The sequence below is a fragment of the Grammomys surdaster genome, unplaced genomic scaffold, assembly GCF_004785775.1.
Source record: "Grammomys surdaster isolate TR1022 unplaced genomic scaffold, NIH_TR_1.0 363, whole genome shotgun sequence".
Taxonomy (NCBI): domain Eukaryota; kingdom Metazoa; phylum Chordata; class Mammalia; order Rodentia; family Muridae; genus Grammomys; species Grammomys surdaster.
The window spans coordinates 6,670,486-6,686,407 of record NW_021604782.1 but is presented as its reverse complement, the minus strand read 5'-3'; the positions used below and the strand labels follow the sequence as shown (position 1 = coordinate 6,686,407).

Here is a 15,922-nt window from a genome sequence, read left to right as displayed (position 1 = left end):
GGCCCACTCCATCTTATCTCCATTGAGATCACTCTCTTTCTTGGCTTCTCACTGTCACGAGACAGGATCCGGGTCTCTGCTGCCTGATAAGACCAGTTGCTGTTCCCCAAATTCCCTTTCACCTTTGTCCTCATGCCTGTTTGTGTATTCCTCAGAATCTAGTTGCCTCTGAGTTTTAATTGCTCTTTAAGCCTTGAGGCCTCCACGCTGGTTCCTCAGTGGTTCTCTCTCCTGGCCCTACTGCTGAGCTTTGAGACCTTCCCAGAACTCCCCTGGACTCCCCAAGCCGCTGCTTGTTCTAACACTCACTTTATTTTCCAAGGACCTTACTAGTAACTAAGCCTTTCATAGAGTCATTGTTTTATGTCCTTCTGCTTACTATGCTTAGTTTTTATGTCTTGTGTTTCAATTGTTCCTGAAGGCATGTTGGTGGGTCTGCCACCTTTATATGTTTACATTTTGATTGTTTGGTGGAGTTCATAGTAAACCTTTATTGAGAAAATGGTGTTCTAAGCATCCTTTGTGATTTTCTTCTCCAATGCAGCTGGAGTGTGTTGGGAGTGTGGCCAGTGGTATCTCTGTCATGAGTTGGAGTCCTGATCAAGAACTGCTGCTTCTTGCCACAGGTAAGCTTTTCACTAATGCCTAACTGACTTTGTAAAACTTGGTCCTAATTCATACAGGCTTCTCAAGTTTCAGAAGTCTTGGAACAATGATAGCTGATTATAATATTAAGGTAATATATTCTTAACACCTCTCTCTGTTAGCATACCAAGTTGTTTGTGCAGCCTTATAACCTTTGGGAATGAGGAGTCGGGTTAGAGAGCTAGGAATCTGCTGAGGTCATCAGTCAGTGTGAGCAGGGCTTACCTTAACCTACTCTAAGACCAGGGTTGATTTTCTTTCACATTTACTTAGTGAGTGAGTGGGTGAGTGAGTGAGTGAGAGAGAGAGAGAGAGAGAGAGAGTGAGAGTTGCAGCTGAGTTTTAAGCTCTTAAGCCATACTTATGGGCCTATTCCCATCCTCTGAGACACCTTCACAGAGCCTTTCTAGACCCTGCATGAGCCTCTTGACTTTCCTTGCAGTTAGGCTCACTTACTAATTAGGGACCTCTGTAGTAACTCCAAGGCAATGGGTGTGGATGTAGAGCTATCACAGGGCAACCTGCAGGAGGGAGTGCACTGTGCAGCTTCAGGGATCAAGCTCGGTTGTCAGGCTTAGAGACAAGTTGAGCTGTCTTGCCTGTCTGGTAACCACATTCCTCACAGCTCTTCTGTATGCCTGGTTTTCTTTTCCCTTGAGATGCTTTATTCCAGGTGAATTCAGTTTATGTCTCTAGAAATGTCTTAGAAAAGTAGCAGTTTTTAAAGTAGTAGAGGAGGGCTTTGGGGACTTTTATGTTGAATTTATACAATCAGTAGCTAAGAATAAGCATCTGGTGTCTGGCCTTCTTAGAGCTTGTATTTCAGAGCATTTTGTGTGCATGCATCCATCTACCTGTTCTACCTGGAACACCTTGTTCTGGCTCAGTAACTTCCAGTTCCCTAGGCACTTGGAATGATTGATATGTTACATCAACAAAAGGTTTTTTCATTTGTTTCCCCTAAGCTCAACAGACCCTGATTATGATGACAAAAGACTTTGAAGTAATCACAGAGGAGCAGATCCACCAGGATGATTTTGGAGAAGGTAAGCATTGTTCTGAAACATCTTGTGACCTGAAGTTCCTTAGCTAACATTTTCTTATTCATAACACTCGTCGTAATCCCAAAGAACTTCGGTCTATCCCAGTTCATAACAGGCATATTGTTAATCTCCCTTCAGATCTGACAGGTAGCTTTCTTGGTATTCTGGGGAATAGAAACCTATATGTGAGGTCTCCTGGATATCACTTAAACCTGAGGAAAGATTTACACTAGAATTACAGGAAAAGAATTACTCAGGCTAGAATAAAGAGAGTATGTTTGGAATACAGTTTAGTGGACCACGAGAAGGGAGTGGGGCCAGGTAGAAGACAGTGTTTTTTTTTTATTAGCTAGATCAGAATCTTCTTTTTTCCTGTGGCTATCAGATTGCCTTCTTGCTGAGTTCTGGCCACAATCATTTGACCATTGAGGCCGTGAGTGTATCGATGGGGAAGAGAACGGAGATACTTGTTGACCTGTAAGGACCTCTGTCCACTGGAAGTCCCTGAGCAGCTGACTTATTTAAAGAGGGACTGTTAGAGACAGGTTCTGAATTGTGGCTAGGGCCTAACTTCATCCCTTTTTACTTTGCCAACTCAGGGACAGCATTTGGATGCTTCATATAATAGCTTCAGAGCCCGGCGTGGTGGCCACACTTGAATTTCAGCACTTGAGAGGCAGAGGCAGGTGGATCTATTGAGTTTGAGGCCAGCTTGGTCTACATAGTGAGTTCCAGGACAGGCATGGTTACATAGACCCTGTCTCAAAAACCAAACCAAACCAAAAAAATCTTAGAACTGCCTTCTGACTAAATCTTTGGAAACAATCCGAGGGGTGCTGTGGATGGTAGAATCATGATTGATTATGTTGTTTGATTTTTCTATAAGGCACATGTCACAGATTCAGTAATGACTTGATGTGTAAGTATTAGGGCAGCCATAGGAGATCAGCAGGAGTCATTGGAGATTGCAGGTTTCTAGAACCTGACTTGAGCTGAGTCATGGTTAACTTGGTAATTAATAGACAAGGTTTGAAATAGGGGGCTCGGCCAAGCCAGTTGTTCCATATAGACACCCTGGCTCATTTGGGGACCTGGGCATAGGGCAGCATGCCAGGTGCCAGGACAGGAGTGCAGGATTCAATGGTTTTGAGGTTCAGATGCTGTAGTTATTTTGTTTGTTTGTGTCTAGTATGGCTGCTCTTAGTGACTCTGTGTGTGTGTGTGTGTGTGTGTGTGTGTGTGTGTGTGTGTAGAAAGATTACAGATAGGGTGATAGGGTTTATAGGTTCCTGTAGGTGAGTGTGGGCCTAGAAGAGGGAATGGATTCAGGAAGAGTCTGGTGCTCATTTAAGCACTGAGTACACTTTTTACAATTAACTGAGAAACTTTTCGAATTTACATTTGTAGTTTTCCTTTTATCCATGTGTAACATGGGAAATGCCATCTTAAAATTTGAAATATAAACAGGCTTTAGTTATGTGATAGAAAAAAAAAAAGTTTACTGTGACTCCACCTAGAAGTTCAGTTGATGAGAGAAAAGGTACCAGTAACAGGGAAGATGGGGACCTGCTGGTCTGTTGATGAGGAGTTCTTCCGTGGATATGACTCATGACTGTCAGGGTTTGCCATGTGGAGTACATACATGCGGCAGGGCATGGTGCTCCGACAGGGAGTCAGTGGTGCATAGAGAATCATTCCGAATCATGAGAACAAGCGACCTTGTTTCTGGAGCGAGCAGATACAGATAGTGCTACAAGAGTCTAGGGATCGTTGTTAAGGTCACTCACAGGGTTTCAGTGAGAAAAGGGACCTGGTCCTGCCTTTTTCCTAGGGTTTTTCTTTTTCCTTTTTTTAAACCTTGCAGTAAATTAAAGGAAAGATCGTCTAAGTTTGTGCCTTAAGTTTCTTTGTGAGCACAGACATAGGCTGCCGTCTGCAGATCCCTGCTATGAGCCCATCTCTCACTGTCTGATCCCACTGGGAGACTTTTCTTGTTTAGCTCTGGTCCTCTACCTCTTGGGGACCTGTCAGAGAAGCTCAGGGCTGAGCACAGCAGTAGTCACACTCTTCAAGTGTGGTGGCAGGGTGTCCTTTGAGGGCCTATTGTATTTGGACATGCTTATGCAAGCAAACCAGAAATGGCTGTGCTGAGCCATAATTTATGGAATTATATGTAGTCTGCTTCAGAATTAGTGGCAAGAGGGAAGTCTTGGTCCTGGATAATGTCAGGACCATCATTCTGTGGCCTGTGGATGAATGCCACATCTGCCTCTAGGAGCAGAACGTCTGTGCTGGTTCTGGATCTTTGCCACTTTATTTTGTATAAGAGAAGTAGCGTAGTTTAGGGAAAGCAGCCTAGAGTGCAGGAAGCCTGTGTTCTGATTTTGGGCACTGTTTCTGTGGGGTTTCAGATAAGTCTACACCCGGAACTACATTTGATGAAATAAAGCCCCTTTCACCACCAGCAGAAAGCTTAGCTGGTTGGTTTAAAGGCTAATTATCAGAATTTAATGCCTGGCGATTGTCTTGAGTTATATGCTTTGTGATTCGTGGACACATTTTATAAGTTCTTCATATTTGGTCAGATTTCTGACTTGGGTCAGGCTTTCCAAGGTAAGGGCATTTCACCACCTCCTGGAATCATTGCTGCAGGTCATTCGGAGCTCAGTTTGTAACATAATGACCGATGCTCAGCTTCCTGAGTTGTCAGTGGCTGTCTTCAAGAAGAATGAATGAGACTGCTTTGATTACAGTTCCTCTGCTTATTACTTGTCTTTTTGTTCTCGAAAAACTATAGGCAAGTTTGTCACTGTTGGATGGGGCAGTAAGGAGACGCAGTTTCACGGCTCAGAAGGCAGACCGACAACCTTTCCGGTGCAATTGGTAAGGCGAGATGACAGTGTTCAGTTCTGCCATGTACTGGTGCATTGCCTGCCTAGTGTATCTCTTCTATTGTGATAGCTGATAGGTGCCCTCAGGAAATGAGTCAGCCATGAGAGATAACTTTGTTTTCTTTTTTCTTATGGACTGCGCCCAGTCTCATTTACTGTCCAATAGACTACAGTAACTTTTGCTCATTACTTTCATTTTTCTTAAAGGCCTGGTCTTGACTTAGAAGTTTATGGTTTTCAGAAATGGGTAGAAACCCATTGCTTACTCAGAAGCAGTACTCATAGGAATGACCTGATATTAGACTATGGTGTTTTGTTGCCCTGCTGGCACCTTGCTGGGCTCAGTAAAATTGTTTCATATTTTCTTGCTTTGTTGGATGAGTTCTCTCACTAATTAAAACATATTTATTAAGAATTTACGTAAGCTGAAATCTGTGAGACACAGACTGCGAGATGAGAATCTCATGATAGACTAAAGTACAGATATCACCAAAGTCCAACGTGGTGAGCTAATGAGTTTTACTGGGCTACTTACAAGACTGTGGGTGAGGGGTTATTTACAGGAGCAGAAATGACTCAAAGATAGCTGCATTACCAAGGTCCATCCATCCTTGCATGCATGATAGCTCACAAAAGTTGGGAAACCAGGAATATACTTGATAGCCTGCAGGTAGCTCAGCAGGTTAGAGACTATCCAATCCAAGTGACTGGTCTAAACCATTTCCAGGCAATCCAGCTGGTTTCTGCTTTTCCCAGGCAGCAGGTCTGGTCTCAGAATCTTCTTTGTAGCCTGGCTTATTTGAGATACTCTTGGCTTTTACTGTTTACTCCACCAGGGAGGGGCCCTAGTGAATCTGATAATTTTCAGGGACTTCCTGAAGCTCTTTTGAGTTTTTACCTTCCTGCTGAAGGAACTTCCCTGTAAGAAGAAATGTTTCATCTTGGCGGAAACAGGTCACAACAACCTTTCACTAGAGGAAGTATGTGTTGTATACCAAAGGACAGTATCTTATTAAGATACAATATAGTCTAGCCAGCTTACTCTGTGGCAGAGCAGAGCTATCAGTGTTTTGAAATGGAGCAACCACTGGAATGTGGGGTGCACTCTGGTGCTCATCTTTCTCCCACCCATAGGCTTGGCTGCTTCCTGGCTCTGGATTGAGATGCAGATGTCACTGAAGATCCTTCTTTGGCCAGCGCCGCAGAGGGCAGAACTGCTTTCTGTGTGCTGCTGCAGCTGCTGCTGCTGGCCCTTCTCTACCCACTTTCCTCCATGTGTCTTTACTCTGTGTCCTGTCCTGAAATAGGACTGTTTACATTTAGACAGACGCTTGTTTCCTTGCCATAGTTTCCTAACCTGTCCCTTAGCTTCTTGTATTTAATACCTGTACTTGTAGCATCTCTAATGTGCAAAGAAGGAAGGCTGTGTTTATTTTATGTTTAGGTTATTCTTGATTTCTTGGACTAAGCCCTTCTAGAAGGTTTCTTGGAGAGTTTCTGATGCTGGTTTTCTGTATGGCTTCAACATTATATAAAAGATGAGTATTTGGTGGCCAAGGCTTGTTTGACTTAAGAGCGTTGATTCCCCTGTAATACTGGTGTTTCTCTGTTTAGCATGAGTCTGCCTTGCCCTGGGATGACCACAGACCACAAATTACCTGGCGTGGGGATGGGCAATTTTTTGCTGTGAGTGTTGTTTGCCCACAAACAGGTATGGAAATAAATTAAATTTAAAATTTTATCTAAATTAAAATCTAGAGAAATTTTTTTCCTTTTGCCTTGAGTAGACTATTAATTACACAACTGTAACCTTTAAAGAATTAGAGATACAAAGGAAGAAGAAGGAAAAAAAAAGAATTAGAGATACATCCAATATCAGGAGTGGGGAAATATGTGCTACTTTAGATGTTAATGGTTTAGGAATTAAAAGAATGCTTTGAGGCTGTCTGGTCAAGCCTCACCTACTAAGTACAGATTTGACTGGTTGGAAGGTAATATGTGAGAATTACCATAGTATTTTAAGTGTTTGTGTCTGTTTACCTCCTTTGCAGGGGCTCGGAAGATCCGAGTATGGAACCGAGAGTTTGCCTTGCAGTCCACCAGTGAGTCTGTGCCAGGACTGGGGCCCTGTCTGGCTTGGAAGTGAGTGAGCATATAAGTTTGGGGCTCTTTCTGCTTTCCCTTCCATCCCTTCTTCCCGAATTCAGCTAGATCCTGGATTCTTCACAGATTCCCTTGTTCTAAGACCTGATACTGGCTGCATCTCTAATTCTTTACAGGTTATGGTTGTACATCTGGCTGTTGTGGGAAACAGAAAGCAGTGTGTTTGACACTCTGTGGAACAAAGGGTTTTTGTAAGAGAGGGTAAAAGGTGCTTTCCTCTGGACAGATTCCCACAGCAGGTAGTCTGATGACTAAGAAACCTGCAGGCTACATTTTGCATGTGCCTTCTCTTCTGTTCGCTTCCTTGATGCATTGCTTTGTGCAGAACACAACTTGCCTGTCATTTGGCTGCATTTATATACTGATAGAATAAATTGCACCTATTGCAGCAGCAGCTGTCATGTGCAATGCCCGTAGCCTCTAGGTTGCAGACTTGCTTGCCACCAGTATTAGCGGAACTGGGTGTTACCTAGGTGTTTGAATTACGAGGTCGGAGAGAAATAGGAATGAGGCAAGTGGACTAAGGATGATTTCGGGAATGGAGCTTTGGGAAGTTATATATGGTTATATATATGAAAAAGAAAAGAATGGCTGAGGATATTGTGCCTGAAATGTTGTAGTCAAATGTAGTTTGTTTGTTTTTAATAGTTCAGTTGCAGTTGAAATCAGAAAAAGTATAAATAGTGCCTTTGGACTAGTTAGGAAGGAACACCTTTTCCTCTTACATTCTGGGGTGAACTACTTGTCAGACTAGTAAACAAATGGTGAGCTTAAAACTTCCTTGGAACCAACATCACAAACAAATATTTGCACATAACAAGCACCACACATACACACACACACACACACACACACACACACACACACACACCCCTTACTGGAAAAAAGGATTCCAATTAGGTTTTTTCTTCTGGGAAAAAAAAATAAAATCTCTTGTCTAAATCTCTGGGCCTGCAGGATGAAGGTTTTTGACTATTCTAACTCAGGCTTTGCTTTAAGACCCTCAGGCAGTCTGATTGCATCTACTCAAGATAAACCTAACCAGCAAGATGTTGTGTTTTTTGAGAAAAATGGACTTCTTCATGGACATTTTACACTTCCTTTCTTAAAAGATGAAGTTAAGGTAGGTGTTGGAATTCTTTGTCATCCAATTAGAGTGCTCTCCTTAGTTGCAGAAGTTTGTGTCTGACAGAGGTTAACAACAGAAGCTCTGCGGAAAGGATGACTTCTGAGTCTTGCTAAGAACAGTCACAGACAGGGAATGGAAATGCTGTCCTTGCTGTTTGCTTTCATGACTACCTTTCCTGGTGTTCAGCATCTAAACAACAAGCAGCTTTTGTACCATTGAAATCCTGGGTGGGAGACACATGAAATCTTAGTGTAAAATTTTATAAAATCATTTAGGATAATGCTTCTTGTGTAAAATTTTAAGAGATTTTCTTTATGGAACCATGTTCTTATTTATATTGTACCTTAATCAATATTAAGTATTAATATAATGTGTAAAATTAAGATAATATATTTTACATAGTAATGTATTACTATATCTAATAGTCAAATTTCTTGATTTTTCTAAAAATGTTATTTTGTGTTACATTTGTATATAAATCTTTAAGCACAATGCATATTTTAAGTCCTTTTTAAAGTACCAGTTTTACAGATTTGTTTAACAACAAATTAGAGATTAGTGACTTAAGCTGATGAGATCAGCTCCAGTGTCGTAAGGTTATTTCATTTATGGGTGCAGGGAATTCAGCTATCCTTAAGAATTTGAAGTAGACCAACAACTGAAGGTCAGAGTGACTGTTGTTCTTACCAGGTAAATGACTTGCTGTGGAATGCAGACTCCTCGGTGCTTGCTGTGTGGCTAGAAGACCTCCCAAAGGAAGACAGTTCCACTCTGAAAAGCTATGGTATGACAGCTGTTGAGCTCTGGCTCGGCTCCACATGTTGTATGCAGGTAGAAGCTTGTGGGCTTTCCCTTCTTCCTCAGGCCTTCTTTGAAATCAGTGTCGATGAAGTAGGTGGATGCTGATGGGGAGGGGGTATGTTTGCATCTGTGAGGTTCCAGTCATGAATTATTCAGAGCTCTCTAGAGAAGCACAACCAGTAGGATATAGATGCAGGACGGGGAGAAGAAATTGTGGCTGGCTCTGTGTTAAGGAATTGGCCCATGAGCATGTCAGAGTAGCACATTTGAAATTTCTATGGCAGGCTGTAAGTTCAGATGGATTTTTGTGTTGTGGTATTGAGACAATTCTTTCCTTTCTGGGAACCCTGACTTTGCTTTTAAGGCTTTCATGCATCACAGATAATCATTTTATTTAAAGGCTCTTAGAGCAGCATCTAGCAGAGCTGAGACACCCTGAAACCATAGTCATCAGTGCAGAAAATGAAGCGCCATAGAAGTGAATGGATTTAAGTTTCACATGAGAAGGACTCTTACAGCGTTTACGGTCTGTGGGTGTGCATCTTTAAGTATGTACTTAGGATTGTATCTGTCATCTTTTTTGTTACCTCCAATGCTAGATAACTAGCCCAGGGTCTTAGTCTTACTAGGCAAGCCCGCTGTCACTAAGCCAACCCCCAGCCCTGTTGAAGGTTTTAAGGAAAATATTAATGAGGAGGGGGATAATTCTAATAGTAATGCAATAATTACAACATTTCTCCTTTGTCTTCCTGCCCCACATTGATACAGACTATTTTATAACTTGCTTTGACACTATATCACAAGCAGGTTTCCATTTCATGTATACATCTGTTTCAATTTAGATTGCTGTATAATTTTCTTCTGTGCAGGTTAATTTTTCTGTTAGACATTTGTTTCTCAGGGTCAGCAGCAGTAAAGTGAATGTATTTCTTCATAAATCTTTATGCTTGCCTATTTTCTAAGTGTCTTTCAAATTCATTAATCAGTAAATTTTTTAAATCTGAAATGTAATTGAGTACTTTGTTCATTCATTCATTTTAATAGTTCTTAACCCTGGCTAAACCTTTAATAAAACTAATGAAACACAAGCTTCATCTCAGAATTGGATTCATTGTTTTGGGGTAGAGAATATATGTATTAATATTAGCTATTTATTTTTGGTTGTGTTCAGGATTTAATTTGGGCCTTATAAAAATTACCGAACCAAACAGACCAAAATTCCCAGTGGTTTTAATATGGAGCCACTCAAAGAAAGTGTTGGCTTTGACAGACACAGGGTAACAAGAGTATATATGAGTCCTCACAGTATGTGTCTTCCTTTGTGTGAATCTGCAGTCCAACCTGCTAGCTCATGGCCACACAGACATAATGTGATGGTGTGATTAGAGGGCCAGGTGTTATTTCCTGTGATCACAATAAGTTAAGCATTAGTGAAGAAGTTAAATTCTTTCATGGAGTTAAATTCCTAATTAGTATGTGTTTTCTATTGCTAAAAGCTAGCTTGGGCATAGTTGGTCATTGTAATACGTATTGGGATGATTGAGGGTGTGTGTATTGATCTTAAGGCAGCTGAATGTTTGTTAATACTGGATAGCCTGGGACAAAAAAGCATGCAAAGCACCAATAATAAAACAGATATCTTATGCCCAGCTTACCAGAGAGTCCTTGGTGCAGTCATGTGCACAGAAGGACATTGTCCACAGCAAACCACGTGTTAGGCCCTGGTCTCAATGGACTATATCCTCAGGAGCATTGTAGCTGGGTTAATCTGTGTGAGGATCCTTTCTAATGCTCGCACTAGGTGATGCCTATGGATATCACATTTCTCAGACTGTTCCTCCTGTGTCATACATACCTGTGCGTTTTGTCTGGTTGTCTTCTGCTCAACTCTACATGGAAGAAACATGCTAAAAATACTGCGTTAGCTTTCATAAACACAAAATTGAAGGTAGAGGTGAAGATAAATGTGCTTCTGTTATATTGATGTGTGACATTTTGTCTTCATAGGAAATTTATGTCTTTTGACATTGATTATTAAACAATTATTATTTTAGAGAGACCAAAAGAAGAAGAAACATTCTTGGAAAAATACAAAATTACCCCTGTCTCCCTTTTGCAAATGGTCTGCAGTTTGGTCTTCAGTCTCTAATGTCCTTCCCTTCCTTTCCTTCCACACACAGTCCAGCTCTGGACCGTAGGGAACTATCATTGGTATCTCAAGCAAAGCCTGCCCTTCAGCACCACTGGGAAGAACCAGATTGTGTCTCTGCTGTGGGACCCAGTGACACCGTGCCGACTGCATGTTGTCTGTCAGGGCTGGCGGTATCTGTGCTATGACTGGAACTGGACCACTGATCGGAGCTCTGGAAATACTGCCAGTGACTTGGCAAATGTGGCTGTTATTGATGGAGGTAAGTTGCTGTGAAGTGTGTCCATGAACGTGCAGGGCTTGACCTAGTGGCTGCACGTTGGCTGATTTACCAGAACAGTGAAGAAATCTTCATTTTGGTTGTTTGGTTTGTTTGATGTCTTTGATGATTGGGATTGTCACTGTGTAGAGTATGTACTGTACTGAAAACCCTAGTTCCACCCCGCCCCAACTCCTGTTGCACTATATTTATAGCCGTACATATTAATTGGCCTTCAAACTTTAAGACTGGTAATTTTCTCCTTTTGCAGAGAACAGTGGAGCTATAACGTAGCAGTGGGGTCTGTTATGCTTGTATTGACTGTACATTCCACAGTGTGGCTTTGTTTCTTATTTAAGCACTATAAAGTACCTCTTCTTTCAGGATACTTAGTCAAATCCTAGACATTTACCTCCCATGAGGAAGACTGGTGTTTTTGATTAGGTGGAGGATCAGTGGTGGGGAGCTGGATTGCAAAATGAAATAGCCATAGACAGTTTGCTGATAGCAAATAGCACTCAGTATTCTGTGTAGTGCTTTTAATACTGATTTCTATAATCATGTTCTGTATCATGTAGCTTAGTCATATCTTAATTATAAATTTATATCTAGAAAAGTACTTTTTAAATGTGTGTATTGGGAGTCTTTTTTAGATGGAGTTTTGGAATGTATCCTGGTAGTCCCTGTGTAGATCAGGCTCCTTAAACTCATGGCAGCCCTCCTGCTTCGGCCTCCTAATTGCAGCCCTTGTGTTTTTGGAGGTTTTGGTTACTCTAGTTTAAATCTCGTCCTTACAGACCCAGGTTTAAAGCTGGCACTTTAACCTCTTGGTCTTTTTGCCCTGATCCCTGGTACCTGGGTCTTCCAGGCTGTAGGTGTGGGGTCACATCAGCCATGTGCACACAGAGCTCCTCATGTCTGTACTGTTCGTAAGTTTATTAATGAGGAAGTACAAGAAGTTCTTTTGCAGAGCTACTGCAGGCTGTCTAACAGTTATCATTTAGGTGCTTAGGGAGGCTTACTGCCTGCCTTACACTCTCAACCCCTGCGTTGGCTAATCCTCCTTTTCATTGTACAGACAGGGTGTTGGTGACAGCCTTCCGGCAGACCGTGATCCCACCTCCTATGCATACCTACCGGCTGCTGGTCCCACATCCAGTGAATCAAGTCATGTTCTCTGCTCACCTTGGAAATGACCTTGCTGTCCTTGATTCCAGTAACCAGATTTCTGTCTACAAGTGTGGTAAGTGGAAGCATGGTGATCCAGGAGCTCTGTTCCCAAACAGAAGCAAGTCACAATGTGGTGTCATCTCAGAGCCAGTGTTTCTCAAACTCAGAAGTCTAATTGGAGTTCATTGTCATAATATTTAATTGGCCTGCATTTTCTTCTCTTTCAAAATCCTGTTTGGTTCATGGATACATTTCCCTGTGCCTTGATGATCTTGTAGAGTCCGTTACTTAAGAATGACATTCAGCTCTTGAGGTAGCACAGCATCCTCCTGTTTCTCAGACTTCCCTGCTTTCTCTTTACTTTGCACAAATTGCACACAATCTTAGGACTCACCTAGGAGTGTTCTGAGCCTTTTCTTGCTGTGTAGTGGTGTGTACGTGAGGCCACAAATGAGAATTGCCTTTATTCCCATGTCCTGGAAGATACATTTTGTGTTATTTGTGAGACTTTGTGGTTGTATCCTGACAGTTGTAACTTTGTTTCAACTACCTGTTGGCGTTTCAGTGAGGACAGGCTTCCATAGCTGCTAAGAGAGTAACAGAACTAATTAATTCACAGTAGAGTTCATACTTTCACATGAGCCCTTCTTAAGCAGACAGCCTGCTTTTCATAGGAAATCTCTGGACAGATCACCAGCTCCTCTAATTTCATTTCCACAAGTGCTGTTGTAGTCCTTCTCAGTGTGTGAAACCAGCTTTCAAATCAGTAATGCGCGAATGTTATTGTTGAGCCACATGGTGTGTCATCTGGCAAGCGCCGTGCAGCAAGGTTGGTATAGAATATCGTAGGAAGACTGTGAGTAGAATAGTACACTGTTCGGGAAGGTGTCACAAGGAAGGCGTCTCTGTGTTTGAGCAGAGTCCTGCTGAGAATCTGAGAGGGAGACAGCACATGTGGGTAAGAGCATTCCAAGCAGTCAAAAGCAGCTGCAGTGATGTCTCTCAATGACTGTAGGAAGATAAATGAGGGGAGAGATGTGGGTGGGGGCATAGATATGGCAGAGAATAGCTCTTTCAGGGCCTTGAAGGCCCTTACTCTAAATGAAGTAGTTGTCATTAAAGAGTTGGAACAGGGTGTAGTGTTCTGGCTATTTTAGAGGATTATATTACCTGCTATGTAATGGAATTAGATAAACAATTTGAACCCCCAAGACAGGGTTTCTCATGTAGCCTAGGCTGTTCTGGAATTCACTGTGTAGACCAGGAAAAAAATCACAGAGATCTGACTGCCTCTGCCTCTCAAGTGCTGGCATCAAAGTTGTGTACCACCACTGTCCAGCAAAACTGCCTTAGGAATACTAAGAACTGTGGAGGATGGGAGGCTGCAGAAAGATGGCTGGGGACATTGGAGAATATCCATAGTGTGGGGAAGACAGCCCCTCCCTCTGGCCCTGCTGAAGAGTTGTTTTTATTAGTGAAAACTGGGTTGACATGGTATTAATGGGAAACAGATTTTGATTGAGCCTGAAAGGTATGTGGCGATTCAAGAATGAGGTTGAAATGTCATTATAGTTTAGATGACTTCATTTGTCTTCTAAAATCCACTTGTTGCAAGACCCTACATTGGCATTAGGAGAAATAGCTTGCAATGATAATATTTGCATTTTTTGTTTTCTAGGTGATAAGCCAAACATGGATTCCACAGTGAAACTGGGAGCCGTGGGTGGAAATGGATTTAAAGTTCCTCTTACAATACCTCATCTGGAAAAGAGATACTCGTAGGTTCCTAAATATTTTGAATTTTTGGGAATGGAACCAGGTATCATTTTGTCCTGGATTCATCCAGCTTTTATTCTGGGAAATGTGAAGTAGGTACACCAGCTGAGCCTGGATAAGGAGGCTTTGTTTACTGTGTACCGTATATTCCAGTGGCAAGGAAGATAGGGTCATATCTCATCCTAGACTCTTATTCCCACAGCAGTCTTGTTATCTAAGGAGACTCCCATGGGAAGATGGATATAAAGACAGTAGGCACAGGACATTCCCTTACATACATGGAGTACACACATGTTGATAGTATGTGGATGACCCCAAGTCAGTTTCATCTTGGTCTCATTCCAGATTACGGAATTCCTAAGTGTTGTAATTTTAGACTCAGGGTTGAAGTCAGAGTGTCTTGCATATGGCTGTTATTAATTAATGCCATTGGAGGTGTTTACAAAAGGACATGGACGCCAAATCATGAGTATTAGCTTTAGAACATCAGCAAGTAAGAGGGCAGAAGTAGAAGGTCAGCTTGTCCAGGGCCCTGGGCCTGCTGACTGCAGAACCCAGAGTTTGAGTCCATTGAATTTGGTGTGTTCCTGTTCTTAGTTATTAAGGACACCTGTTTAAAAATTAATAGAAATAAATGCAGGTATATAATGTAGAAATGGTTTTTGAGATATGTGTCATATATTTAATAAATACATACTTTTCAAACAAGTATATACCTTGGTGCCTGTATAGAGAATGCTAATTAAGGTTGTTTGTTGGTTTATTTTTGTTTTTTGTTTTTTCAAGACAGGGTTTCTCCTCTGTGTAGCTCTGGCTGTCCTGGTACTCTGTAGACCAAGCTGGCCTCAAACTCAAAGAAATCGCCCTGCCTCTGCCTCCTAAGTGCTAGGATTAAAGGCAAAGTGTTTATATTCCTTCATTTTTATACCACATTAAGCAGTTTTCAAGTTACTGTAGATGTGTGAAAATTCCTGAGTTCTGTGAACTTAAAAAGGAAAAGTCTATTTTGTCTCCAGTTTTTGAGGTTTTAATAACCTGTTGGCCCCATTGCCTTGGCACAGGGCTTTAGGATTGTAGCATGATAAAGAGTCCCACTAGCCACATGCTCGCTGTAGGTAAAGAACTAACTAGGTTCCTTGTCTCTGTGAGGTGGGGTTATTCTAGTGATCTAAACCTCCACTTCCTTATCGCTCCACTCCTTACAGTAGTACAGAGGTTAGAGATGCAGCCCTGACCTGTGGGCCTTGGAAGGAGTACTTCAGATCCAGATTTGCCAGTTGGAAACCACTAGACAGAGATACAATTCAGATTAAGAGTGAGGCAGTTTAGAACAGGGCACCTTCTTCAATTCTTGACCCCTTTTCTACTAAGTAGGTTTTATGTGACTGTGGGTGTATAGATAGATAAAATAGTATACAAATCAAAGATTAACTGATAATTATAAACTTATTTTAGAACAATTTCTTGGGATTGATGAGATAGCTTAGCTAGCAAAGTATTGGCTTGCAAGCATGAGTGCCTGAGTGTGGTTCCCAGGAACTACATAAAAAGTGCCAGGCTTGTGGGAGTATGCACTTAATCCTAGCACTGTGGGGTGGGGAAGGCAAGAGGGCCTATTCTAATTGGTGAGCTTGACGCTAGGGAGAGACCCTGACTCAAAGGAGATGAATGATATCATTGAGGATGACACCGAAGTTGTCGCCTAGCTTGCACGTGAACACATGGGACAGATAGACACATAAAAATAGCAGCCCCAGTTCCTTGGTATATACATAGAATCTTACCACTTCTTTTCTTTCTTTCTTCATTCCTTTCTTCTTTTTTTCTATCTTGCCACTCCTTCCTTCCTTCCTTCCTTCCTTCCTTCCTTCCTTCCTTCCTTCCTTCCTTCCTTCC

At 41.8% G+C, this 15,922-nt stretch overlaps 1 protein-coding gene across 1 annotated transcript in view; it reads left to right on the top strand.

Moving 5' to 3' along the window:
• Elp1 (elongator complex protein 1) overlaps window positions 1-15,922 on the top strand; it is a 54,998-nt gene that overhangs the window by 5,805 nt on the left and 33,271 nt on the right. Inside the window, exons 4-13 of the mRNA XM_028779961.1 lie at window positions 545-626; window positions 1,611-1,691; window positions 4,486-4,571; window positions 6,194-6,290; window positions 6,631-6,721; window positions 7,742-7,865; window positions 8,562-8,655; window positions 10,853-11,083; window positions 12,159-12,323; window positions 13,929-14,028. Of these exons, the coding sequence (XP_028635794.1) occupies window positions 545-626; window positions 1,611-1,691; window positions 4,486-4,571; window positions 6,194-6,290; window positions 6,631-6,721; window positions 7,742-7,865; window positions 8,562-8,655; window positions 10,853-11,083; window positions 12,159-12,323; window positions 13,929-14,028 (1,151 nt within the window). The remainder of the gene's footprint in view (window positions 1-544; window positions 627-1,610; window positions 1,692-4,485; window positions 4,572-6,193; window positions 6,291-6,630; window positions 6,722-7,741; window positions 7,866-8,561; window positions 8,656-10,852; window positions 11,084-12,158; window positions 12,324-13,928; window positions 14,029-15,922) is intronic.